This window comes from Falco naumanni, chromosome 13, assembly GCF_017639655.2.
Source record: "Falco naumanni isolate bFalNau1 chromosome 13, bFalNau1.pat, whole genome shotgun sequence".
In the NCBI taxonomy this organism is placed as follows: Eukaryota; Metazoa; Chordata; class Aves; order Falconiformes; family Falconidae; genus Falco; species Falco naumanni.
In genome coordinates, this window is record NC_054066.1 from 589,891 (window position 1) to 614,949 (window position 25,059).

Genomic DNA, 25,059 nt, shown 5'->3' on the forward strand with positions numbered 1-25,059 from the left:
GGCGTTTGGCACACGGTGATGCAGCCCGCACCATGGCACGCGGTGCATGTTGGTGCACCATGCCGTGTGGCACAGGGTGCTGCACGCTGCTGCATGCAAGATGCTGCCAGGTGCCCGGCCTTGTGCACCCAGTGCTCAGCACCCAGCTCAGCACCCTGTTGTGGCAGCTGGGTGCCGCGGCCGCCGGCGGTTTCCTGCCTTCCCAGCACGGACTCATGCGAGCGGCACTTTCCGGTGTCTTATCTGGCAGCACCAGGCACGGCCTTGCACATGCGTGGGGCGTGCACATGGGTGCACGTGTGGGTGCAGCTACGTGGCTGCGTGCATCCATGCAGCTGCAAATGCCTGTGGGTGCAAGGGCACACGTGGGTGGCAGGGGAGTGTGAGCACTTGCACAAGTGCGTGTGCTGGGAGCATGAGCACATGTGTGCATGCACAAGCGGGTGTGTGCATGGTGCAAAAGCACACTGCAAGTGTGCGTTTGCACGTGTTTGTGCACTAGCATAAGTGTGCCTGCGTGGGGGCACAAGTGTGTGTGTGCTGGTAGCACAAGCACGTGTGTGCACGCATAAGCGTGTGCATGCGTGGTGCCAGCAGACATTGGCACAAGCGTGCATGCACGCTGCAAGTGTGTATCTGCATGTGTTTGTGCACTAGCGTAAGTGTGCACGCATGGGAGCACAAGCGCGTGCACAGTGGAAGCATGTAACAGCACGGGGGTCTGTGCACGTGCACAAACGTGTGTATGCACGGTGCAAGGGCGCAATAGCACGAGTGCCTGCGACGTGCACGAGCACGGGTGTGCACGACCCGGGTGTGCCGTGGCACAAGCGTGTGTGAGGGCACACGTGCGTGTATGCCTGCACGGTGCTGGTGTGTGGGTGGTGCAAGTGTGCTGCACGCGCGTGTGAACTTGTGCACGAGGGTGTTGTGGGGTGCAGCTGGTCACCTCTGTGTCCCCAGCCCTGGGAACCGGGCGTGGGGGCGGCCGGGAGCCCACATGTGGTGGAAAGTGTCACCCCTCCCTGTGTCACCCCCCCCCCCGTGTCACCCCCCCCCCGTGTCACCCCCCATGTCACCCCTCCCTGTGCCACCCCTACCTCTGTCACCCCTCCCCGTGTCCCAGCCCGCACCCTGGGGCCACGTGACCGCTGGCTGGGAGTGTCCCTAAGCTGTCCCCAACACCCCAGGGCCACCTTGGGGACAGAGGGGTCCTTGATGTCCCCAGCTGTGGAGGCTCTGGGAATGAGGACACCACCCCACCCCCACCCACCCTCTCTTGGCCTTGGGGACGCTGGGAGTTCTGGTGGCACTTTTGGGGTCACTGATGTCCCCAAAAGCGGGGCGATGTGGTGGCACCTCCGCGGTCCCTGTGTCCCCATGGGGACACTGCAGGGGACACCACGGGGTTGGGGACATGGAGACCCCCTGGGGGGACACGGGGGGGGGGACACCATGTTTCCCCTTGGGGACACACATGGGGGGACAGCGGTGGCACCAGCAGGGTGGGGGATGCCACGTGGCCATGTGTCGTCCCCCCCCGCTGTGTCCCCATGACGGGGGGAGCCACCCCAGGGTGGTGACACCAACGGGTGACGTGGGCCCCATTTCCTCCGGGGCCGCACAGCGGGTGCAGGTCCCTCGGAGGGAGGGTGACACGGCGGGTGACAAGCCAGGGTGGCCCATGGGGGACGGTGTCTTCGCCCTGGCAGGGCCCTGGCCACCACTGCCCCCCCCCCGGACCCCCCCGGGTGCCACCACCCCCCCGTCGACGTGGCGGCGGCGACGCTGGAGGGGGTCTTGGGGACAGTGGGTGTTGGGGACATTGGTGGCTCTGGCACTGGTGGCGGTGGCGGTGCAAGGCTGGGTGCTGGCAGGGGTCCGGGGGGAGCTGCAGAGGGTGACGACACAGCTGCAGGTGAGAGGGGACATGGGGGGGAGGGGACACACTGGGGACACGGGGGATTTGGGGACTGGAGGGATGGGGACAGTGTGGGGACACTGATGGGGACAGTGGGCGACACATGGGAGGGGGCTGCGGTGGTTCACACGCGTGTGCGAGTCCCTGTGTGCCCCCTTGTGTGTCCCCATGTCCCCTCTCCTGTCCCCCTGTGTCACCCCGAGTGTGGCCCCGGGGACTGCCGTGTCCCCGCGTGTCCCCTCGGGTGTTCCCAGGTGTGTCCCCTCGTGTCCCTGTCCAGCCCCGCATCCCCGCGTCCCCGCGTGTCCCCTGACCCGTGGGGGTGTCCGCAGGTCAGCAGGGACCAGCCGCTGTCGGAGAAGGTGCTGCAAGGTGGGTCCCCAAAACTGGGTCCTGGGGACATGGGGGCCACCACCCTGGCGACATGGGACCCCCAGCCCTAGGGATGAGGGTGCCACCACCCTGGGGACATGGGTGTCACCAACCCAGGGTCAGGAAACACCCCCCACACCCTGGGGACCTGGATGCCACCACCTTGGGGACATGGGTGCCACCACCCTGGGGACATAGATGCCACTAGCCCAGGGCTGTGGGACACCCCCCCCCACCATCCTGGGGACCTGGATGCCACCACCTTGGGGACATGGGTGCCACCACCCTGGGGACATAGATGCCACTAGCCCAGGGCTGTGGGACACCCCCCCCCGCCACCCTGGGGACCTGGATGCCACCAGCCCAGGGTCTTGGGACCCCCACCCTGGGGACATGAGTGCCACCACCTTGGGGACCTGGATGCCACAAGCCCAGGGCCGTGGGACCCCCACCCCCACCCTGGGGACCTGGATGCCACCACCTTGGGGACACCAGAGCTCACCCTCTGCCCGGGCTCCCTTTGCAGACCCCCCCCCCAGCTAAGAAGCCGGCGGCTCATCTCATCGGTAAGGGGGGGGGGGGGGGATCCCCCCAACCTCGGGGGGGGGGTGAGGGGGAGGGGGCGTCCCCAGCCTCGGGGGGGTGGGGGTGGGGGGTCCCTAACCTCGCGGGGGGGGGGTGGCCCAGGGGCGGGGGTCCCCTCTGGGGGGGGGGCGGGGGGGAATGTCCACTGGGGGGGCGAGGTAGGGGCTGGGGGGCCTGGGTCCCCTTACCTATAGGGGGTGCTGGGGGGGGTGGGGTGCTGAGCACCCTGGATGTGTGCGTTCCCCTTACCTATAGGGGGTGCTGGGGGGGGTGGGGTGCTGAGCACCCTGGATGTGTGCGTTCCCCTTACCTATAGGGGGGTGCTGGGGGGGTTGGGGTGCTGAGCACCCAGGATGTGTGCGTTCCCCTTACCTATAGGGGGTGCTGGGGGGGTGGGGTGCTGAGCACCCAGGATGTGTGCGTTCCCCTTACCTATAGGGGGGTGCTGGGGGGGTTGGGGTGCTGAGCACCCAGGATGTGTGCGTTCCCCTTACCTATAGGGGGTGCTGGGGGGGTTGGGGTGCTGAGCACCCAGGATGTGTGCGTTCCCCTTACCTATAGGGGGTGCTGGGGGGGTTGGGGTGCTGAGCACCCAGGATGTGTGCGTTCCCCTTACCTATAGGGGGTGCTGTGGGGGTTGGGGTGCTGAGCACCCAGGATGTGTGCGTTCCCCTTACCTATAGGGGGTGCTGGCAGGTTGGGGTGCTGAGCACCCAGGATGTGTGCGTTCCCCTTACCTATAGGGGGTGCTGGCAGGTTGGGGTGCTGAGCACCCAGGATGTGTGCGTTCCCCTTACCTATAGGGGGGTGCTGGGGGGGTTGGGGTTCTGAGCACCCAGGATGTGTGCGTTCCCCTTACCTATAGGGGGGTGCTGGCAGGTTGGGGTGCTGAGCACCCAGGATGTGTGCGTTCCCCTTCTATAGGGGGTGCTGTGGGGGTTGGGGTGCTGAGCACCCAGGATGTGTGCGTTCCCCTTACCTATAGGGGGTGCTGGGGGGGTTGGGGTGCTGAGCACCCAGGATGTGTGCATTCCCCTTCCCTATAGGGGGTGCTGGGGGGTTGGGGTGCTGAGCACCCAGGATGTGTGCGTTCCCCTTACCTATAGGGGGTGCTGGCAGGTTGGGGTGCTGAGCACCCAGGATGTGTGCGTTCCCCTTACCTATAGGGGGTGCTGGGGGGGGTTGGGGTGCTGAGCACCCAGGATGTGTGCGTTCCCCTTACCTATAGGGGGTGCTGGGGGGGTTGGGGTGCTGAGCACCCAGGATGTGTGCGTTCCCCTTCTATAGGGGGTGCTGGGGGGGTTGGGGTGCTGAGCACCCAGGATGCGTGCGTTCCCCTTACCTATAGGGGGTGCTGGGGGGGTTGGGGTTCTGAGCACCCAGGATGTGTGCGTTCCCCTTACCTATAGGGGGTGCTGGGGGGGTTGGGGTGCTGAGCACCCAGGATGTGTGCGTTCCCCTTACCTATAGGGGGGTGCTGGGGGGGTGGGGGTGCTGAGCACCCAGGATGTGTGCGTTCCCCTTCTATAGGGGGTGCTGGGGGGGTTGGGGTGCTGAGCACCCAGGATGTGTGCGTTCCCCTTCTATAGGGGGTACTGGGGGGGTTGGGGTGCTGAGCACCCAGGATGTGTGCGTTCCCCTTACCTATAGGGGGTGCTGGCAGGTTGGGGTGCTGAGCACCCAGGATGTGTGCGTTCCCCTTACCTATAGGGGGGTGCTGGGGGGGTTGGGGTGCTGAGCACCCAGGATGTGTGCGTTCCCCTTACCTATAGGGGGTGCTGGGGGGGTTGGGGTGCTGAGCACCCAGGATGTGTGCGTTCCCCTTACCTATAGGGGGTGCTGTGGGGGTTGGGGTGCTGAGCACCCAGGATGTGTGCGTTCCCCTTACCTATAGGGGGTGCTGGCAGGTTGGGGTGCTGAGCACCCAGGATGTGTGCGTTCCCCCTTACCTATAGGGGGGTGCTGGGGGGGTTGGGGTTCTGAGCACCCAGGATGTGTGCGTTCCCCTTCTATAGGGGGTACTGGGGGGGTTGGGGTGCTGAGCACCCAGGATGTGTGCGTTCCCCTTCTATAGGGGGTGCTGGGGGGTTGGGGTGCTGAGCACCCAGGGTGTGTGCGTTCCCCTTACCTATAGGGGGGTGCTGGCAGGTTGGGGTGCTGAGCACCCAGGATGTGTGCGTTCCCCTTCTATAGGGGGTGCTGTGGGGGTTGGGGTGCTGAGCACCCAGGATGTGTGCGTTCCCCTTACCTATAGGGGGTGCTGGGGGGGTGGGGGTGCTGAGCACCCAGGATGTGTGCATTCCCCTTACCTATAGGGGGTGCTGGGGGGTTGGGGTGCTGAGCACCCAGGATGTGTGCGTTCCCCTTACCTATAGGGGGTGCTGGCAGGTTGGGGTGCTGAGCACCCAGGATGTGTGCGTTCCCCTTACCTATAGGGGGTGCTGGGGGGGTTGGGGTGCTGAGCACCCAGGATGTGTGCGTTCCCCTTACCTATAGGGGGTGGCTGGGGGGGTTGGGGTGCTGAGCACCCAGGATGTGTGCGTTCCCCTTCTATAGGGGGTGCTGGGGGGGTTGGGGTGCTGAGCACCCAGGATGCGTGCGTTCCCCTTACCTATAGGGGGTGCTGGGGGGGTTGGGGTGCTGAGCACCCAGGATGTGTGCGTTCCCCTTACCTATAGGGGGGTGCTGGGGGGGTTGGGGTGCTGAGCACCCAGGATGTGTGCGTTCCCCTTACCTATAGGGGGGTGCTGGGGGGGGTGGGGTGCTGAGCACCCAGGATGTGTGCGTTCCCCTTCTATAGGGGGTGCTGGGGGGGTTGGGGTGCTGAGCACCCAGGATGTGTGCGTTTCCCCTTCTATAGGGGGTACTGGGGGGGTTGGGGTGCTGAGCACCCAGGATGTGTGCGTTCCCCTTACCTATAGGGGGTGCTGGCAGGTTGGGGTGCTGAGCACCCAGGATGTGTGCGTTCCCCTTACCTATCGGGGGGTGCTGGGGGGGTTGGGGTGCTGAGCACCCAGGATGTGTGCGTTCCCCTTACCTATAGGGGGGTGGTGGGGGGTTGGGGTGCTGAGCACCCAGGATGTGTGCGTTCCCCTTCTATAGGGGGTGCTGGGGGGGTTGGGGTGCTGAGCACCCAGGATGTGTGCGTTCCCCTTACCTATAGGGGGTGCTGGGGGGGTTGGGGTGCTGAGCACCCAGGATGTGTGCGTTCCCCTTACCTATCGGGGGGTGCTGGGGGGGTTGGGGTGCTGAGCACCCAGGATGTGTGCGTTCCCCTTCTATAGGGGGGTGCTGGGGTGGTTGGGTGCTGAGCACCCAGGGTGTGTGCGTTCCCCTTACCTATAGGGGGGTGCTGGGGGGTTGGGGTGCTGAGCACCCAGGATGTGTGCGTTCCCCTTACCTATAGGGGGTGCTGGGGGGTTGGGGTGCTGAGCACCCAGGATGTGTGCGTTCCCCTTACCTATAGGGGGTACTGGGGGGTTGGGGTGCTGAGCACCCAGGATGTGTGCGTTCCCATTCTATAGGGGGTGCTGGGGGGGTTGGGGTGCTGAGCACCCAGGATGTGTGCGTTCCCCTTACCTATAGGGGGTACTGGGGGGGTTGGGGTGCTCAGCACCCAGGATGTGTGCATTCCCCTTACCTATAGGGGGTGCTGGGGGGGTTGGGGTGCTGAGCACCCAGGATGTGTGCGTTCCCCTTCTATAGGGGGGTGCTGGGGTGGTTGGGGTGCTGAGCACCCAGGATGTGTGCGTTCCCCTTACCTATAGGGGGTGCTGGGGGGGGTTGGGGTGCTGAGCACCGAGGATGTGTGCGTTCCCCTTCTATAGGGGGTGCTGGGGGGTTGGGGTGCTGAGCACCCAGGGTGTGTGCGTTCCCCTTACCTATAGGGGGTACTGGGGGGGTTGGGGTGCTCAGCACCCAGGATGTGTGCGTTCCCCTTACCTATAGGGGGTGCTGGGGGGGTTGGGGTGCTGAGCACCCAGGATGTGTGCGTTCCCCTTACCTATAGGGGGTGCTGGGGGGGTTGGGGTGCTGAGCACCCAGGGTGTGTGCGTTCCCCTTACCTATAGGGGGTACTGGGGGGGTTGGGGTGCTGAGCACCCAGGATGTGTGCGTTCCCCTTACCTATAGGGGGTGCTGGGGGGGGTTGGGGTGCTGAGCACCCAGGGTGTGTGCGTTCCCCTTACCTATAGGGGGTGCTGGGGGGGTTGGGGTGCTGAGCACCCAGGATGTGTGCGTTCCCCTTACCTATAGGGGGTACTGGGGGGGTTGGGGGTGCTGAGCACCCAGGGTGTGTGCGTTCCCCTTACCTATAGGGGGTGCTGGCAGGTTGGGGTGCTGAGCACCCAGGGTGTGTGCGTTCCCCTTACCTATAGGGGGTACTGGGGGGGTTGGGGTGCTGAGCACCCAGGGTGTGTGCGTTCCCCTTACCTATAGGGGGTGCTGGGGGGGTTGGGGTGCTGAGCACCCAGGATGTGTGCGTTCCCCTTACCTATAGGGGGTGCTGGGGGGTTGGGGTGCTGAGCACCCAGGATGTGTGCGTTCCCCTTACCTATAGGGGGGTGCTGGCAGGTTGGGGTGCTGAGCACCCAGGATGTGTGCGTTCCCCTTACCTATAGGGGGGTGCTGGCAGGTTGGGGTGCTGAGCACCCAGGATGTATGTGTGTGTTCCCCTTACCTATAGGGGGTACTGGGGGGGTTGGGGTGCTGAGCACCCAGGGTGTGTGCGTTCCCCTTACCTATAGGGGGTGCTGGGGGGGGTTGGGGTGCTGAGCACCCAGGATGTGTGCGTTCCCCTTACCTATAGGGGGTGCTGGGGGGTTGGGGTGCTGAGCACCCAGGATGTGTGTGTTCCCCTTACCTATAGGTGGTGCTGGGGGGGTTGGGGTGCTGAGCACCCAGGATGTGTGCGTTCCTCTTACCTATAGGGGGGTAATGGGGGGGTTGGGGTGCTGAGCACCCAGGATGTGTGCGTTCCCCTTACCTATAGGGGGTGCGGGGGGGGTTGGGGTGCTGAGCACCCAGGATGTGTGCGTTCCCCTTACCTATAGGGGGGGTGCTGGGGGGGTTGGGGTTCTGAGCACCCAGGATGTGTGCGTTCCCCTTCTATAGGGGGTGCTGGGGGGGTTGGGGTTCTGAGCACCCAGGATGTGTGCGTTCCCCTTCTATAGGGGGTGCTGTGGGGGTTGGGGTGCTGAGCACCCAGGATGTGTGCGTTCCCCTTCTATAGGGGGTGCTGGCGGGGTTGGGGTGCTGAGCACCCAGGATGTGTGCGTTCCCCTTACCTATAGGGGGGTGCTGGCAGGTTGGGGTGCTGAGCACCCAGGATGTGTGCGTTCCCCTTACCTATAGGGGGTGCTGGGGGGGTTGGGGTGCTGAGCACCCTGGGTGTCGGGGTCCCCCTATAGATGGGGGGTGCTGCCCAGCACCCTCAGCCACCCATATCCCCCTAACCCCCCCCCTCTCTCTCCTCTTCCCCCCCTCCCCCCCAGCCGACGCCACCATCTCATCCCAGGCCAACGGGTCCCTTCGGTGGGACCCCACCAAGGCGTGGGCCTTCCTGCGGGGGCTGGGCTACCAGGGGGGGTCCCTCGTTTGCCACCAGCCGGGGCTCTACTTCGTGTACGCCAAGGTGCAGCTGGGGGCCCCCCGCAGTGCCCCCGCGCCCGCCCGCCACCCTCCACGGCATCCACAAGCGGACCCCCGGTACCCCGGGGTCTTGGACCTCCTGGTCAACAAGGTGGTTTATTGTCCCCAAAGCCAGGGGGGTCCCTGGGCCCGGCACAGTTTTTTGGGGGGGCTGGTGAGGCTGGAGAGGGGGGACGAGGTTTTCACGCGGGTGCAAGCCCCCCAGCTGGTGAGGGCGGTGGATGGATCCCGGTCTTATTTCGGGATGTTTATGGTGTGATTTGGGGGGTGGGGAGGGGGGGGGGAGGGGGGATTGGGGTGGGGGGTGGGGGGGGGGGGGTGGGGATTCTCCGGTGGCTCGTATAGGGTTGTGCGTGGGGCGGCAGTGGGCTGATGACACCCCAACCTGATCCATCGGGATGCCTGGGGTTACCGTTGGAAGCCTGCTGGGATCCCCTTGATCCCTCCTGGCATCCCCTTGATCCCTCCCGGCATCCCTGAGGGCCACGGCTTGGGGGTTGGGGTGGGGATTCTCCGGTGGCTCGTATAGGGTTGTGCGTGGGGTGGCCGTGGGCTGATGACACCCCACCCTGCACCCCAACCTGATCCATCGGGACGCCTGGGATGATCTGCTGGGATCCCGTTTGTCCCTCCTGGTATCCCTGAGGGCCAGGACTGGGCAGAGGTGTGTGCATGCATATTGGTGTGGATTCTCCAGTGTCTCGTATAGGGTTGTGCATGGGGTGCTGATGACCTGGACCCTTCAGACCCCCAATCCTGACCCACCTGGAAGCCTCAGTCCCTCCCTGGAAGCCTGTGGGAGGCCCCTTTGACCACCCCCAAAGTCCCTGAGGCGCAGGACTGGAAAGAAGTGGGGATTCTCCGGTGGCTTGTATAAGGTTGTGCACAGGATGCTGATGACCTGGACCCTTCAGACCTGGACCCTGACCCACCTGGACCCCTGGGTCCTTCTCTGCAGGACCCCCAAGACCCCACTCACCACTGCCCCCCCTCCAAAGTCCCTGAGGCTCCGGACTTGAGAGCAGTGGGGATTCTCCCGTGGCTCGTATAGGGTTGCACACAGGTGCAGCTAGTGCCTGCCCCTCCTGGAACCCTGGGACTCCTCTTTACCTATTTATTTGTCATGGGGGGGCTCACCCTGATATTCAGGGTGGGCTCCCCAAAACCCCTGATCTCCCTCCCCCCAAAGTGGGGGACCCCCTGACCCCCCCAATCCTGAGCCAAAAATAAAAGCGAAGAGAAACTGCCAAGTGCCAGGATTTGACGGGGGGGGGGGGGGGGGGGGGGGGGGAGGGGGAGCAAGGACAAATTGGGGGGGGGGGGGTGTGTCTGGGGTAAATTTGGGGGTCTGGGGTAGATTTGGAGCTGTCAGGGCAAATCTGGGGGTGCAGGGGCAAATCTAGGGGTCAAGGGGGGAATGGGGTTCAGGAGGAATTTGGGGAGGGGGGTGAAAGGCAAATCTGTGGGGATGAGGAGGTATTTGGGGGGGGGGGGAGCCAAACCCCCCCCCAAACCCCAATGCCCTTTGCTCTTTGGAGTGGAGATTCTCTGCTGGCTACCATGAGGTTGTGCCTCTCCTTCCAGGGGTGGGGTGCAGGATTGGGGAGGGGGGAAAGGGGGGGGGGGCAACGGGTAATTGAGCCCCAGATTTATGTGTCGTGCCCCTCCCCTCCCCCAGGATCCCCTCCCCCTCCTCGTGCAAGAGGTGCACAGCCCTGGTGCGATGCACCACGGGGAGGATTTCCTGCTGCTGGAGACCAGATGAGGCCACGGGGCTGGGGGGGGAGGAGGGGCCCATGGACCTGGGGGGGTGGGGGGTGGAGGCGCACCGTGGGTGTTGCCCCCCCCCTCCCCCCCCATTTTCCTCCAAGGGGCAGAGAAAGTGGGTCACGGGGCGGGGGAAGGGTGGTCTGCGTGTGCACGTATGTTGGTGCACATATATGTGCATTTGCACGAGTGTGCATGCGTACACGCACGTGCAGCTGCATGCATCTTCGCATAACTATTTGCACACGCATGCGCACGTACAGCCGCATGTGCGCTTCCACATGGGTCTGCATGCATAAATACATGCAGTTGCATGCACCGTTGCACACCTATTTGCACACGCCTGTGCATGTACACACGCCTGTGCATGGACTTGCACACGCATGCAGAGCTGTGCATGCACATGTGGCCCCCCTGGCGTCCAGGCCAGTGACACCCCTGGGGTCCCCCCGTTTTTGGGGGGCAATTAAGACCACTTCTGGGCACGCGGAATCATAAATAAATTTATTAAACAATAAATAAAGTGGCTCCAAGCGCCAGGTAATAATTTAGGGGGGGGAGGGGACCCCCCGGCACCCCCCCAGGCCGGCTGGGGGAGAAGAAGGGGGGCTGGGACCAGCAGGGACCCCCCCATCTCTGGACATGGGGGTGTCCGTGGTCCCCAAAATAGGCGTCTGTGACATCCCTTGGTGTCCCCAAGTGTCCAGCACTAGGGTCCCCAAATGGCCGAGGGCCCTTGATGTCCCCAGCCCCCAGGCGGGGGGGTCTCCAGCCCCAAATAGTCAAGTATAGGGGGTCTATAATGTCCCTCGATGTCCCCAACCTCCAGGTCTTCAATGTCCCTTGATGTCCCCACACCTCCAGGCATGGAAGTCAACAGTGTCCCTTGATGTCCTCAACCTCCAGGTCTTCAGCATCCCTTGATGCTCCCAAATCTCCAGGCATGGAGGTCAAGTGTCCCTTGATGTCCCCAACCTCCAGGCATGGAAGTCAACAGTGTCCCTTGATGTCCTCAACCTCCAGGTCTTCAACATCCCTTGATGCTCCCAAATCTCCAGGCATGGAGTCCAACAGTGTCCCTTGATGTCCCCAACCTCCAGGCATGCAGGTGTCTCGAGACCCAGATCTCCAGGCATGGAGGCCAACAGTGCCCCTTGATGTCCCCAACCTCCAGGTCTTCAGCATCCCTTGATGCTCCCAAATCTCCAGGTGTGGGGGTCAACAGTGCCCCTTGATGTCCCCACACCTCCAGGCATGGAGGCCAACAGTGTCCCTTGATGTCCCCAAATCCCTGGGTGTGGGGGTGTCTTGGGACCCAGATCTCCAGGCGTGGAGGCCAACAGTGTCCCCTGACATCTCCAACCTCCGACCAGCAGGCTGACCAGCCCCCAGCCCCACTCCTCACCCCCTGGCCACCCCCTGTCACCCCCCAGCGATACGCAACAACCCCACGAAGTTGCCCTCCCGCTCGTCCTGCGCCAGCTGCCATGTGTCCTCGGCCACATTCTTGTCCAGCGCCAGGCTCAGGACGTCCCCAGGTTGGAGCTGCCCAATGGCCTGGATCAATCCAGAACGTTCCGGGGTGGATCCTGCACCTCCGGCCAGCACCAGCGGGATGGCGAGCAACGGGCGCTGGGAGCCGGCGCGCCAGAGCTGGAGGGTGACAGTGCCGGGGGGACAGGTGGGCGCCGTGCAGGTGAGGGCGAACTGGCCGTAGAGGAGGTAGAGGCCACCTGCTGTCACCCGCAGCTTCCCCGCTGTCACCTGCACGTCCTCGCTGAGGAAGACGCCGCTGATGCCTTCCTCGTAGCGCCAGCTGGGTCCTGAGGGCAGCGCCAGCGAGCCTGGGGGGACAAGAGAGGGGACAAGAGGGTGGGTGGGCGCTGCAGGTCGGGGGTGGGTGCTGCAGCCCACCTCGGGGTCCCCAGGGCACAGCGGTGCACCCAGGGGGACCTGGGATGGCACCAGGGGAGCACAGGGACGGAGGATGCTCCGTGACACCCCAGGGACGGAGGATGCTCCGTGACATCCTGGGGACCACAGGGACGGAGGATGCTCCGTGACATCCTGGGGACCACAGGGATGGAGGATGCTCTGTGACACCCTGGGGACGGAGGATGCTCCGTGACACCCCGGGGACGGAGGATGCTCCATGACACCCTGGGGACCACAGGGATGGAGGATGCTCCGTGACACCCTGGGGACAGAGGATGCTCCGTGACACCCTGGGGACCACAGGGATGGAGGATGCTCTGTGACATCCTGGGGACGGAGGATGCTCCGTGACATCCTGGGGACGGAGGATGCTCCGTGACACCCTGGGGACCACAGGGATGGAGGATGCTCTGTGACATCCTGGGGACGGAGGATGCTCCGTGACACCCTGGGGACGGAGGATGCTCCGTGACACCCCGGGGACCACAGGGATGGAGGATGCTCTGTGACATCCTGGGGACGGAGGATGCTCCGTGACATCCTGGGGACGGAGGATGCTCCGTGACACCCTGGGGACCACAGAGGCGGAGGACGCTCCATGACAACCTGGGGACACAGGATGCTTCGTGACACCCCGGGGACACTCCATGACGCCTCGGGGAGCCCGCGGCCACACCGACACCCCCAGATGCTCCAGCCTTGGGCTGACGTTTCCTCTCCGAGGGCGGAAGGAGGAACCCGGGTGACATTTTCGAGATGACTGGCCGAGCCACCTCAGGCCAGGGTCCCCTCCCCCCTCCTCCCAGCGAGCCCCTCACCACGGCCTCGGGTCTGGGCACCACCCCACCCCCTCCCAGCGAGCCCCTCACCGTGGCCACGGGCCGGGGGGACTTACCAGCGCTCAGCAGCACGTGGGCGGCCGTGGCAGCCTGTGAAGGAGAGGAAAGAGCGTCAGTGGGTGGAAGGACCCAAGTGTCCTTGTCCCCATGGGTGTCATGTCCCCGTCCCCCCACCCCCGGTGAAGGGGAAGTTGGGTGTCGCATCAGGATTTGGGGACTTTCCAGCACCCTGCTGGGTATTTTGGGGGGTCCCCAGGGAGAGGGGTGACCCCTGGATTTGGGGGGGGGTGAGTTGATTTGGTGCCTTTGGAGTGGGAAACTGAGGCAGGGAGGGGTCTGGTGCATCCGCCTCGTCCCCCCCGGCGGGGGGAGGGACACCCTGTGGGACCCCAGGGACAGGCGGAGGGATGGGCACCCTGGGTGGATGGAGGGATGGACACCTGGAAGGATGGGGGGAGGGGAGCCTGGGTGGGTGGGCAACTGGGTGGGCAGGTGGGTGGGTGGACATCCAGAGGGATGGACAGATGGACACATAGGTGGATGGACATCCAGAGGGACAGACATCCAGAGGGATGGCCAGACACCTGGACAGATGGACACATGGGTGGGTGGACATCCAGAGGGATGGATGGACACCTGGATGATGGACATCCAGAGGGACGGACATCCAGAGGGATGGCCAGACACCTGGACAGATGGACACATGGGTGGGTGGACATCCAGAGGGATGGATGGACACCTGGACAGATGGACACATGGGTGGGTGGACATCCAGAGGGGTGGACAGACACCCGGGTGGGTGGACACCCAGAGGGGTGGACAGATGGACACACAGGTGGATGGACATCCAGAGGGATGGACAGACACCTGGACGAATGGACAGACACCTGGATGGATGGACACCCAGAGGGATGGACAGACACCTGGACGGATGGACACCCAGAGGGATGGACATCCAGAGGGATGGCCAGATACCTGGACAGACAGACACTGGGACAGCCAGGTGGGTGGCCACCCAGACAGTGGGATGTCTGGACAGACAGACGTGTACACAGACACCCGGACAGACGGACAGCCAGACGGATGGACACTTGGATGGACAAAAATATGGACAGAGCCCTGGACTGATGGACAGCCAGGCAGATGGACGGACCCCTGGCCAAGAACACCCAGCTGGGTAGACACCTGGAGGGACAGATGGACAACCGGACAACCAGGCACCTGGCCAGAGGGACACCCAGCTGGGTGAACACCCGGGCTGACGGACAGACGGAAAGATGGACAACTGGACGGACCCCCTAGCTGAGCATCCCCCTGGCTGGGGGCAGCCCAGGTGAGCAGACACACCTGGGCACCAGGAGAGATGGACAGACACCAGGACAGATGGACAGATGGACGGACACCAGGACAACCAGGACAGATGAACGGACACCTGGACAGATGGACGGGCAGACACCAGGATGGACAGACACTTGGGCAACCGGACAGATGGATGGACACCAGGACAGATGGACACCTGGACAGATGGACACCTGGACAGATGGACACCTGGACAGATGGATGGATGAACACCTGGACAGATGGACGGATGGACACTTGGGCGACTGGACAGATGGACACTAGGACAGACAGACGGACATTTGGGCAACCAGATGGATGGATGGATGGACACCAGGACAGATGGACGGACACCTGGATGACAGATGGACACTTGGACAACCGTACAGATGGGCAACTGGACAGATGGATGGATGGACACCAGGAGAGATGGATGTACGGACACTGGGATGACAGATGGACACCCAGACAACCAAATAGATGGACACATGGACACCAGGACAGATGGATGGATGGACACCTGGATGACAGATGGACACGTGGACAACTGTATAGACGGATAGACACTTGGATGACAGATAGACGGACACCAGGACAGATGGACATCTGGACACCAGGACGGATGGACACCAGGACGGACGGACACCAGGACGGACGGACACCAGGACGGACGGACACCAGGACGGACGGACACCAGGACACCAGGATGGATGGACACCAGGACGGACGGACACCAGGACACCAGGATGGATGGACACCAGGACGGACGGATGGATGGACACCAGGACGGATGGACACCAGGACACCAGGACGGATGGACAGACACCAGGACACGGACCCCTCCCCGTGCCCACCTGCGGCGGGGCCCCCCCCGGCAGCGCCCCCAGCAGCGCGGCGGCGGCGGCGGCGGCTCCGAGGGCGGCGGCTCCGAGCGCGGCCAGAAGCAGGAGGAGGCGGCGGCGGCCCCGGTCCCGGTCCCGGTCCTCGTCCCGGTCCTTGTCCCCGTCTCGGTCCCGCGGCAGCGGGGGCGCCTCGGGGTCGGCGAGCGGCGGCATCGCGGTGGGGGGAGGGGAGCGGCGGGGCCGCATTATAGAGGGACCGGGGGGCGGGGCAGGGGGGGCGGGGAGGGGCGGGGACGGGGAGGGACCGGGGGGAACCCCGGGGGGACCGGGGGTGGGGACAGACCGGGACGGGGAGGGGACAGACCGGCACCGGGGGGGGGGGACCCCGGGGGGGAGACACAGACCGGCACCGGGGGGGGAACCCGGTGGCACCGGGGAGGGGACAGACCGGCACCCACCGGGGGGGGACGACCCGCTGGGACCGGGCGGGGGACACAGACCGGCACCGGAGGGGACCCGGTGGCACCGGGGGGGGGGGGGGGGGGAGGTGGGGAGAGCCGGGGGGGACACAGAGGGGAGGGGGGGGGAGCTGGGCTGGGGACTCAGGCTGTGTGTCCCCCCCTCCTTGGGTGCCCCCCCGCGTGTGACGTCACGGCGGAGGGGAAGTGTCGCCCCGCCCCCCCCGGGGATTTCGCCTCCCCCCCCGTGACCGAGCCCCGGGGTTTCCTGCCGCGGAGCCGGAATTTCTGCCGGGGGGGGGGGGGGGGCACGTACGGCACCGGGAAGGGATTTGGGGAACAGGCTGCTCCCCCCTCCCCAAGAGACACCCCCCCATAGGAGACCCCCTCCCAGGGGAGACTCCCCCCATGTGAACTCCCCCGAAATGGGACGCCCCCGATGGGAGACCCCTCCCCATGGGAGACCCCGACCCATGACGACCCATGGGAGACCACCCCCTTTGTTACACCCCCCCGCCATGGGAGACACCCTGCCCCTAACTGACCCCCCCAGTGAAATCCCATGAAATGGGACCCCCATGGGAGACAAACCCCCATCGGAGACCACCCCCACGGGAGACCCACCCCCATGAGAGACCCCCTCCCCATAAAGGCCTATGGGAGACCACCTCCTTTGTTATACCCCCACCCCCCGCCATGAGAGACCCCCCCCAGTAACTGAGCCCCCCCCCGTGAAACCACATGAAATGGGACCCCCATAGGAGACCCCCCCCCCATGGGAGACCTCCCCCATGTGAAACATCCCCCATGGAAGACCCCCCCCCCCATGTGAAACCCCAGGAAATGAGACCCCCATGGGAGACACCCCACCATGAGAGACCCCCTCACTAACTGAGCCCCCCGCCATGAAGCCCCCCGAAATGGGACCCTCATGGGAGACCCCCCCCGTGGGAGACACCCTCCCTGTCACTGTGAAACCGCCTGAAATGGGACCCTCATTGGTGACCCCCCTCCATAGGAGACCCACCCGCTAACTAAGCCCCCCCCCCGTGAGACCCCCTGAAATCGGACCCCCACAGGAGACACCCCCCCACCTCGGGAGATCCCTCCCCAACTGAGCCCCCCCCTCGTGAAACAGGACCCTCATTGGAGCCCCCCCCATACGAAACCCCCCCGAAATGGGACCTCCATGGGAGCGCCCCCCCCCCCCGGTGAAACCCCCCCGAAATAGGAGCCACACACCCCCCCCACCGCCAAGTGAGACCACCCCGTAACTCCCCCCGCGGGGGACTCTCCTTCCAGGCCCCGTCCCGCCCCTGGCCCCGCCCCCTTGTCCCGGCCCCGCCCCTCCCCGCCAGGCGCCCAATCAACGCTCCCAGCTGCGCGGCGGCGCGCGGAGGAGTGACGTCAGAGCGCCCAGCGGATGAGGGGGCGGTACCGGAAGACCGCGTCACGTGACTAAGGCGGTGGCGCGCGGGGCCGCGGCCCCCCCACCCCCCAGGCGGTACCGCGGGGGGCGTAACCGGGGGCGGGGCTTGTGGGGGCGTGGCCGCCAGGTGTGGGCGTGGCTGCGAGGCGCGGTGCTTCCGGGAAGGGCAGGTGGCTGCGGGACGGGGGGGCTGACCCCGCGCCCCCGGGGGTGGGGCACGGGGCTGGGGGACCCCCGGCGGAAAGGGGGGGGCACGGGGCTGGGGGAGGGGCGTGGTCGTGGGAACAGGAGGGGTCTCGAGGGGAGGAGCGTGGGAACGGAGGGACCCCCCCGGGGGGGGGGGGGCGGGTGTGGGACAGGGGGGCCACCCTGGGGGGGGCAGGGTCTTGGGGGGGGTCATGAAGGGGGGGGGCGCATGGGGTCTGGGGGGCGGCACAGTAATGGGGGGCCCTGGGTGAGGAGTGGGTTGGGGGTGTGTGTGTGTGTCCCTGGGGTGTCACAGGCCCGGGGGGGGGACGGGCAGTAAGGACAGAGGTGGCTGCAGTGACAATCAGGACACGGGTGGCCGCAGGGGGGGGAGAGGGGACAGCGGGGGCGGGGGGGGGGGCAGTTGGGACAGGGTGGTCCTAGGGGCGGGGCAGCTGGGTCAGGGTAACCCTGGAGGGGGGGGCAGCAAGGACAGGGTGGCCCTGGGGAGGGGGCATCTGGGTCAGGGTGGCCCTTGGGGGCAGGGGGGGGGTTTGGCCCTGGGTGGGGGGAGGGCAGCTGGGTCAGGGTGGTCCTGGGGGGGGCAGCAGGGACAGGGTGGCCCTGGCGGGGCAGGGGGGCAGCAGGGACGATGTGGCCATGGGGGGGACACACAGCAGCCCTGGGGGGCAGGGGCACCGCAGAATCCCCCAAAGTAGGTTATTTGGCCCAATTTGCGCCATTTTTGCCCCATTCCATCTTTTTTTAAGCCACAGAAGGGGGAAGTTGGGATTTAAGGAAAAAATCTGGCGCCTGGAGCAGCTCCGGGCCTGGGAAGTGGCTGAAGCCAGGATTTAACACCCCATCCCCCCCCCCAGGTCCTTATGCCCCTGCCAAGAGTCACCCCAGACTGATGCCCTCCTCATTAGGTGCTAATTATGCAAATGAGCTGGCACTAGGGCTGACCCGGCTCTGGGTGCAGTTAAACTGGTTTTAATTATCCGGGTTTTGGCTGAACCGGGTCTAATTAAACCAGGGTTGATTAAAGGGGGTTCGCTGGGGTCAATTAAACCGGATTCAATTAAACAGGGTTCACTGAGGTCAATTAAACTGGGCCCAGTTTATCAGGTTCAATTCAACTGGGTTCACTTTATTGGGGTCAATTAAACCGGGTTCCATGAAACAAGGTTCAATTAAACCAGGTTCAGTTTATCGGGTTCAATTAAACTGGGTTCAATTAATCGGGGTTCACTGTGGTCAATTAAACCAGGTCCAATTCACCAGTTCAATTAAACTGGGTTCACTTTATTAGGGTCGATGAAACCGGGTTCCATGAAACAACATTCAATTAATCGGGATCAATTAATGTGGGTTCAGATTTGCAGGTTCAATTAAACGGGGTTCAATTAATCGGGGTTCACTGGGGTCAATTAAACCGTCTCCAATTCACCAGTTTAAATTAAACTGGATTCAGTTTCTCAGGGTCAATTAAACTGGGTTCAATTAAATTGAGCACCATTAAACCAGGTTCAATTAAACCAAACTTCATTAAACCGGGTTCAATTAAACCGAGCTCCATTAAACGGGGTTTGATTAAACCATGTTCAGTTCATTGCGTTTGGTTAATCTGCGGTTGGTTAATCCGGGTCAGTTAATCCGGGTTTGGTGAATCCAGGTTTGGTTAATCCGGGGTTGGTTAATCTGGGTTTGGTTAATCCAGGTCAGTTAATCCGGGGTTGGTTAATCCAGGTCAGTTAATCTGGGTTTGGTTAATCCAGGTTTGGTTAATCCAGGTCAGTTAATCCAGGTCAGTTAATCTGGGTTTGGTTAATCCAGGTTAGTTAATATGGGGTCAGTTAATCCAATTTGGTTAATCCAGGTTTGGTTAATCCAGGTCAGTTAATCTGGGTTTGGTTAATCCAGGTTAGTTAATACAGGGTCAGTTAATCCAATTTGGTTAATCCGGGGTCGGTTAATCCAGGTCAGTTAATCTGGGTTTGGTTAATCCAGGGTCGGTTAATCTGGGTTCAGTTAATCCGGGGTTGGTTAATCCAGGTCAGTTAATTTGGGTGTAGTGAATCTGGGTTTGGTTAATCCAGGTCAGTTAATACGGGGTCAGTTAATCGAGGTTCAGTTAATCTGGGTTCCGTTAATCCAGGTCAGTTAATACGGGGTCGGTTAATCCAGGTTCAGTTACTCTGGGTTTGGTTAATCCAGGTCAGTTAATCTAGGTTTGGTTAATCCAGGTCAGTTAATCCAAGTTTGGTTAATATGGGTTTGGTTAATACGGGTTTGGTTAATACAGGTTCAGTTAATCCGGGGTCGGTTAATCCGAGTTGGTTAATCCGGGGTTGATTATCCATCGTTGGTTAATCCGGGGTCGGTTGATCCGGGTTTGGTTAATCCGGGTCGGCTCACCGCCGCCATCCCAGGACCACCCCGGCGTTTGGTGCCGGTGCCGCCGCGGTGCCGTGCCGCGTCCCCCGCCACCCCCACCCTCTCTCACCGTTGTCGCTTTGGTTCCTTCCCCCCATCCTGGCCCCGTCCTCCAGCTCCCGGCATCCCCATGGATCTCCTTGCCGGCATCGCCTGCGCCTGCGCCGGGCTCCTGGCAGCGCTGGCGGCGGCGCTGCTGCTGGTGGCGCATCGCTTGGGGCTCCTCTACCAGCTCTGGCACAAGGTAGGGTGACATGGGTGATACGGGTGACATCACCACCGTTTTACCAAAAACCCACCGAATTTGGAGCTGATGGCTCGGCGTAGGGACGGTGATGCTGCGTGTGTCCCTCCCTGGTGACCTCCTCCCCCTCCAGGTGGACCCCCGCAGCCCCCGGCACGGTGGGGAGTTGGTGGCGGAGGTGCTGAAGGCACACGGCGTCCGCTTCCTCTTCGCCTTGGCTGGTGGCCACATCTCCCCCATCCTGGTGGCCAGCGAGAAGGTGGGCATCCGTGTGGTGGACACCCGGCATGAGGCCACCGCCGTCTTCGCTGCCGACGCTGTCTCCAGGCTCTCGGGTGCGGATACGGAGCAGGGATCCCATGGCCAACACCTTCCCTTGACCCAACGGATGGAGGGTTTTGGGGTGTCCCACTTTGAGGGGGTCCTGGTTGAGTGAAGAAGGGTTCAAACACTTTGTGGTGGGTTTTGTCACCATTTGTCACCCCCCAGGAGATAATTTGGTAGGTCCAGTGAGGATTGGGCAAGGAGAAGGTGACCCCATGGCCAACATCTTCCCTTGACCCAACGGATGGAGGGTTTTGGGGTGTCCCCACTTTGAGGGGGTCCTGGTTGAGTGAAGAAGGGTTCAAACACTTTGTGGTGGGTTTTGTCACCATTTGTCACCCCCCAGGAGATAATTTGGTAGGTCCAGTGAGGATTGGGCAAGGAGAAGGTGACCCCATGGCCAACATCTTCCCTTGACCCAACGGATGGAGGGTTTTGGGGTGTCCCACTTTGAGGGGGTCCTGGTTGAGTGAAGAAGGGTTCAAACACTTTGTGGTGGGTTTTGTCACCATTTGTCACCCCCCAGGAGATAATTTGGCAGGTCCAGTGAGGATTGGGCAAGGAGAAGGTGACCCCATGGCCAACACCTTCCCTTGACCCAACGGATGGAGGGTTTTGGGGTGTCCCACTTTGGGGGGGTCCTGGTTGAGTGAAGAAGGGTTCAAACACTTTGTGGTGGGTTTTGTCACCATTTGTCACCCCCCAGGAGATAATTTGGTAGGTCCAGTGAGGATTGGGCAAGGAGAAGGTGACCCCATGGCCAACACCTTCCCTTGACCCAACGGATGGAGGGTTTTGGGGTGTCCCACTTTGAGGGGGTCCTGGTTGAGTGAAGAAGGGTTCAAACACTTCGTGGTGGGTTTTGTCACCATTTGTCACCCCCCAGGAGATAATTTGGCAGGTCCAGTGAGGATTGGGCAAGGAGAAGGTGACCCCATGGCCAACATCTTCCCTTGACCCAACGGATGGAGGGTTTTGGGGTGTCCCACTTTGAGGGGGTCCTGGTTGAGTGAAGAAGGGTTCAAACACTTCATGGTGGGTTTTGTCACCATTTGTCACCCCCCAGGAGATAATTTGGTAGGTCCAGTGAGGATTGGGCAAGGAGAAGGTGACCCCATGGCCAACATCTTCCCTTGACCCAACGGATGGAGGGTTTTGGGGTGTCCCACTTTGAGGGGGTCCTGGTTGAGTGAAGAAGGGTTCAAACACTTCGTGGTGGGTTTTGTCACCATTTGTCACCCCCCCAGGAGATAATTTGGTAGGTCCAGTGAGGATTGGGCAAGGAGAAGGTGACCCCATGGCCAACATCTTCCCTTGACCCAACGGATGGAGGGTGTTGGGGTGTCCCACTTTGGGGGGGTCCTGGTTGAGTGAAGAAGGGTTCAAACACTTCGTGGTGGGTTTTGTCACCATTTGTCACCCCCCAGGAGATAATTTGGCAGGTCCAGTGAGGATTGGGCAAGGAGAAGGTGACCCCATGGCCAACATCTTCCCCTTGACCCAACGGATGGAGGGTTTTGGGGTGTCCCACTTTGAGGGGGTCCTGGTTGAGTGAAGAAGGGTTCAAACACTTCGTGGTGGGTTTTGTCACCATTTGTCACCCCCCAGGAGATAATTTGGTAGGTCCAGTGAGGATTGGGCAAGGAGAAGGTGACCCCATGGCCAACATCTTCCCTTGACCCAACGGATGGAGGGTTTTGGGGTGCCCCATCTTGGGGGGGTCCCGGTTGGGCCAGGAAGGGTTCAAAGATGTTGTGGGTGCCCAAGGTCCTTCCATGGTGGGTTTTGTCACCGTATGTCACCCCCAGGAGCTAATTCCACCACTTGGGTGCCATCAAGATGAGCAACCAAGCATCCCCTGAACCCCCAACCAAAAACCAGGGTGGCAGAGGGGACCCTCCCCCACCTCTCACCACCCATCCCCCCCATTTCCCTGCAGGTCGCATCGGCGTCGCCGCTGTCACCGCTGGTCCCGGCGTCACCAACACGGTGACGGCCATCAAGAACGCCCAGATGGCTGAGTCACCAGTGCTGCTCATCGGGGGAGCAGCCGCCTCGCTGCAGAAGGTGGGGGGACCCCCCCTTAAATCCCCTCTCAGCCCCATTTTTGGGGGGAAATTCCTCATTTTGGGGGGTTCGAAGCTGATTTTTGCTCATCTCTGCAGGGTCGGGGAGCGCTGCAGGACATCGACCAACTCTCGCTCTTCAGGACACTGTGCAAGGCGTGCGTCACGGCACGTACCGTCCGCGCCATCGTCCCCACCCTCCGCCGTGCCATCGCTACCGCGCAGTCGGGGACCCCCGGTACAAAATTTGGGGGAGGGGGGGGGAGGGGGCACCCCAAAACTACCTCCAGAACATTGAGATTTGGGGGTTTGGTGGGGTTTTGCCCTGCCATGGGTCAATGGTGTGGTTTGTTGGGGGGGGGGTTGGGGTGCTGGTGTTTGAAGGGGGGGTTGAACCCCAAAAGTGGTTTTGGGGTGATATTGGGGGTCTTCTTCTGGGGTGTGTCCTCCCCCCCCCCCCCCCAAATTTAGGACCCGTCTTCGTGGAGCTGCCCATCGACGTGCTCTACCCCTTCCACGTGGTGGAGAAGGAAATCGGCGGCACCAAAAAGCGCCCGGGGGCTGCGGGGGAAGGCGGTGCAGTGGTGAGCAGAGACACCCCCCCACCCCCCCCCACCCCCCCGCCCCCCCAAACGGTCCGGCACCCCCAATTCCACCCCACCCCGTAGGTACCTCCAGAGCTACATCCGTAACCTCTTCGCGGGAGCCTGGGAACCCCGGGATGTGACCCCCCTGCCCGTGCGGGTGCCGCTGGCCACCGAGGATGAGGTGCGGTCTGGGGGACACCCCCCCCCACCCCCCGCATGGAGTGAGGGGTTTGGGGTGTCTGGGGGCGGTTGGGGTTGGTTGAGGTGGGTTTTGGGGGGACCCCCCCCTGTACCCCCACCATGGAGTGAGGGGTTTGGGGTGTCTGGGGGGTGGGGTGGGGTTGCTTGAGGTGGGATTTTGGGGTTGAACTGGGCTGGGTTGGGGTTGAACTGGGCTGGGTTGGGGGCTCAGGTGAGCCAGTTCTGGGGCTAAACTGGGCTGGTTTGGGGTTATACTGGGCTGGTTTGGAGGCTCAGCTGAGCCAGTTCTGGGGCTAAACTGGGCCGTTTTGGGGCTAAACTGGGCCAGTTTGGGGTTAAACTGGGTTGGTTTGGGGGCTCAGCTGAGCCAGTTTTGGGGTTCAGCTGGGCTGGTTTGGGGGGTTATACTGCGCTGGTGTGGGATTAAACTGGGCTGGTTTGGGGGCTGAGGTGAGCCAGTTCTGGGGCTAAACTGGGCTGGTTTGGGGGGTTAAACTGGGCTGGTTTGGGGGCTGAGGTGAGCCAGTTCTGGGGTTCAACTGGGCCGGTTTGGAGGGTTAAACTGGGCTGGTTTGGGGGCTCAGCTGAGCCAGTTCTGGGGTTCAACTGGGCTGGTTTTGTGGTTAAACTGGGCCAGTTTGGGGGAGTTAAACTGGACAGGTCTGGGGTTAAACTGGGCTGGTTTGGGGTTGAACTGGGCTGCGACTGACCGCGGTGTTTGCTCCCAGGTGCAGCGCTGCGCGGAACTGGTGAGCCGAGCCACGAGGCCACTGGTGCTGGTGGGCAGCCAGGCCATGCTGCCGCCCACGCCAGCGGAGGAGCTGTGGTGAGATGGACTGGTCTGGGGGTGGGTGGACTGGTTTGGGGACGGGTGAACTGGTTTGGGGCCGGGCGAACCGGTCTGGGGACAGTGGAGCCAATTTGGGGGGCACTGAACTGGAGTGGGGAGGGATGGACCAGTTTGGGGACAGTTGAGCTGGGTTTGGGGGCAGGTGAAGTGGTTTGGGGACTGTTGAACTGGTTTGGGGACGGTTGAACTGGTCTGGGGGTGGATGGGAGCCAGTTTGGGGGCTGCTGAGCTGGTGTGGGGATGGATAGACCAGTTTGGGGATGGATGGACCAGTTTGGGGGGTGTTGAGCTGGGTTTGGAGATGGATCAGCCAGTTTGGGGTCTGGTGAGCTGGTCTGGGGACAGTTGAACTGGTCTGGGGATGGTGGAACCAGTTTGGGGGCTGCTGAGCTGGTGTGGGGATGGATGGACCAGTTTGGGGATGGATGGACCAGTTTGGGGGGTGTTGAGCTGGTCTGGGGATGGATGAACTGGTTTGGGGACAGTTGAGCTGGGTTTGGGGACAGATCAGCCGGTTTGGGGACAGGTGAACTGGTCTGAGGACAAATCAGGCAATTTTTGGTCAGCTGAGCTGCTTTGGGCATGGATCAGCCACTTTGGGGAGGGATGAGTCAGATTTGAGCTTTTGGGGTGAAACAGCCAGTTTTTGGGGCCCTGAAGGAGCCAGTTTTGGGGTGAAACTGAGCCAGTTTGGGGCCCTGAAGGAGCCAGTTTTTGGGGCTCTGAAGGAGCCATTTTTGGGGCGAAACTGAGCCAGTTTGGGGCCCAGAATAAACCATTTTTGGGGGCCCTGAATGAGCCAGTTTTTGGGGCAAAACAGCCAGTTTTGGGCCTTGACCGAGCCAGTTTTGGGGCAAAACTGAGCTAGTTTGGGGCCCTGAATGAGTCAGGATTTGGGCTGAAACTGAGCCAGTTTGGGGTCCTGAATGAGCCAGTTTTGGGGGTGAAATAACCAGTTTAGGGCCTTGACTGAGCCAGTTTTTGGGGCAAAACTGATCCAGTTTGGGGCCCTGAATGAACCATTATTGGC

The 25,059-nt window shown here is 62.7% G+C and overlaps 3 protein-coding genes and 1 long non-coding RNA gene across 4 annotated transcripts in view; 2 read left to right on the forward strand and 2 right to left on the reverse strand.

Moving 5' to 3' along the window:
- The first annotated feature begins 2,019 nt into the window (after window positions 1-2,019).
- Window positions 2,020-8,786, forward strand: LOC121096761 (tumor necrosis factor ligand superfamily member 14-like). The gene is made up of 3 exons (XM_040613230.1): window positions 2,020-2,293; window positions 2,820-2,859; window positions 8,371-8,786. Exons 1-3 carry the CDS (start codon window positions 2,090-2,092, stop codon window positions 8,784-8,786), a joined length of 660 nt encoding a protein of 219 aa, XP_040469164.1. The 5' UTR covers window positions 2,020-2,089.
- A 1,997-nt stretch (window positions 8,787-10,783) lies between these two features.
- On the reverse strand, window positions 10,784-11,680 carry LOC121096824. The gene is made up of 2 exons (XR_005830694.1): window positions 11,270-11,680; window positions 10,784-11,152 (listed from the first exon to the last, which is right to left on the reverse strand). It is a non-coding gene; the product is annotated as an uncharacterized LOC121096824 (long non-coding RNA).
- A 36-nt stretch (window positions 11,681-11,716) lies between these two features.
- On the reverse strand, window positions 11,717-15,501 carry LOC121096908. The gene is made up of 3 exons (XM_040613536.1): window positions 15,261-15,501; window positions 13,125-13,158; window positions 11,717-12,138 (listed from the first exon to the last, which is right to left on the reverse strand). The coding sequence occupies exons 1-3, from the start codon at window positions 15,492-15,494 to the stop codon at window positions 11,717-11,719; spliced, it is 690 nt and encodes a 229-aa protein (XP_040469470.1). The 5' UTR covers window positions 15,495-15,501.
- A 2,492-nt stretch (window positions 15,502-17,993) lies between these two features.
- The window catches only part of ILVBL (ilvB acetolactate synthase like), a 27,814-nt gene continuing 20,748 nt past the window's right edge, over window positions 17,994-25,059 (forward strand). The window contains 9 exon segments of the mRNA XM_040612566.1: window positions 17,994-18,250; window positions 19,874-20,001; window positions 20,135-20,336; window positions 22,265-22,392; window positions 22,491-22,629; window positions 22,863-22,927; window positions 22,929-22,975; window positions 23,060-23,159; window positions 23,908-24,005. Of these exon segments, the coding sequence (XP_040468500.1) occupies window positions 18,235-18,250; window positions 19,874-20,001; window positions 20,135-20,336; window positions 22,265-22,392; window positions 22,491-22,629; window positions 22,863-22,927; window positions 22,929-22,975; window positions 23,060-23,159; window positions 23,908-24,005 (923 nt within the window). The 5' untranslated portion in view covers window positions 17,994-18,234.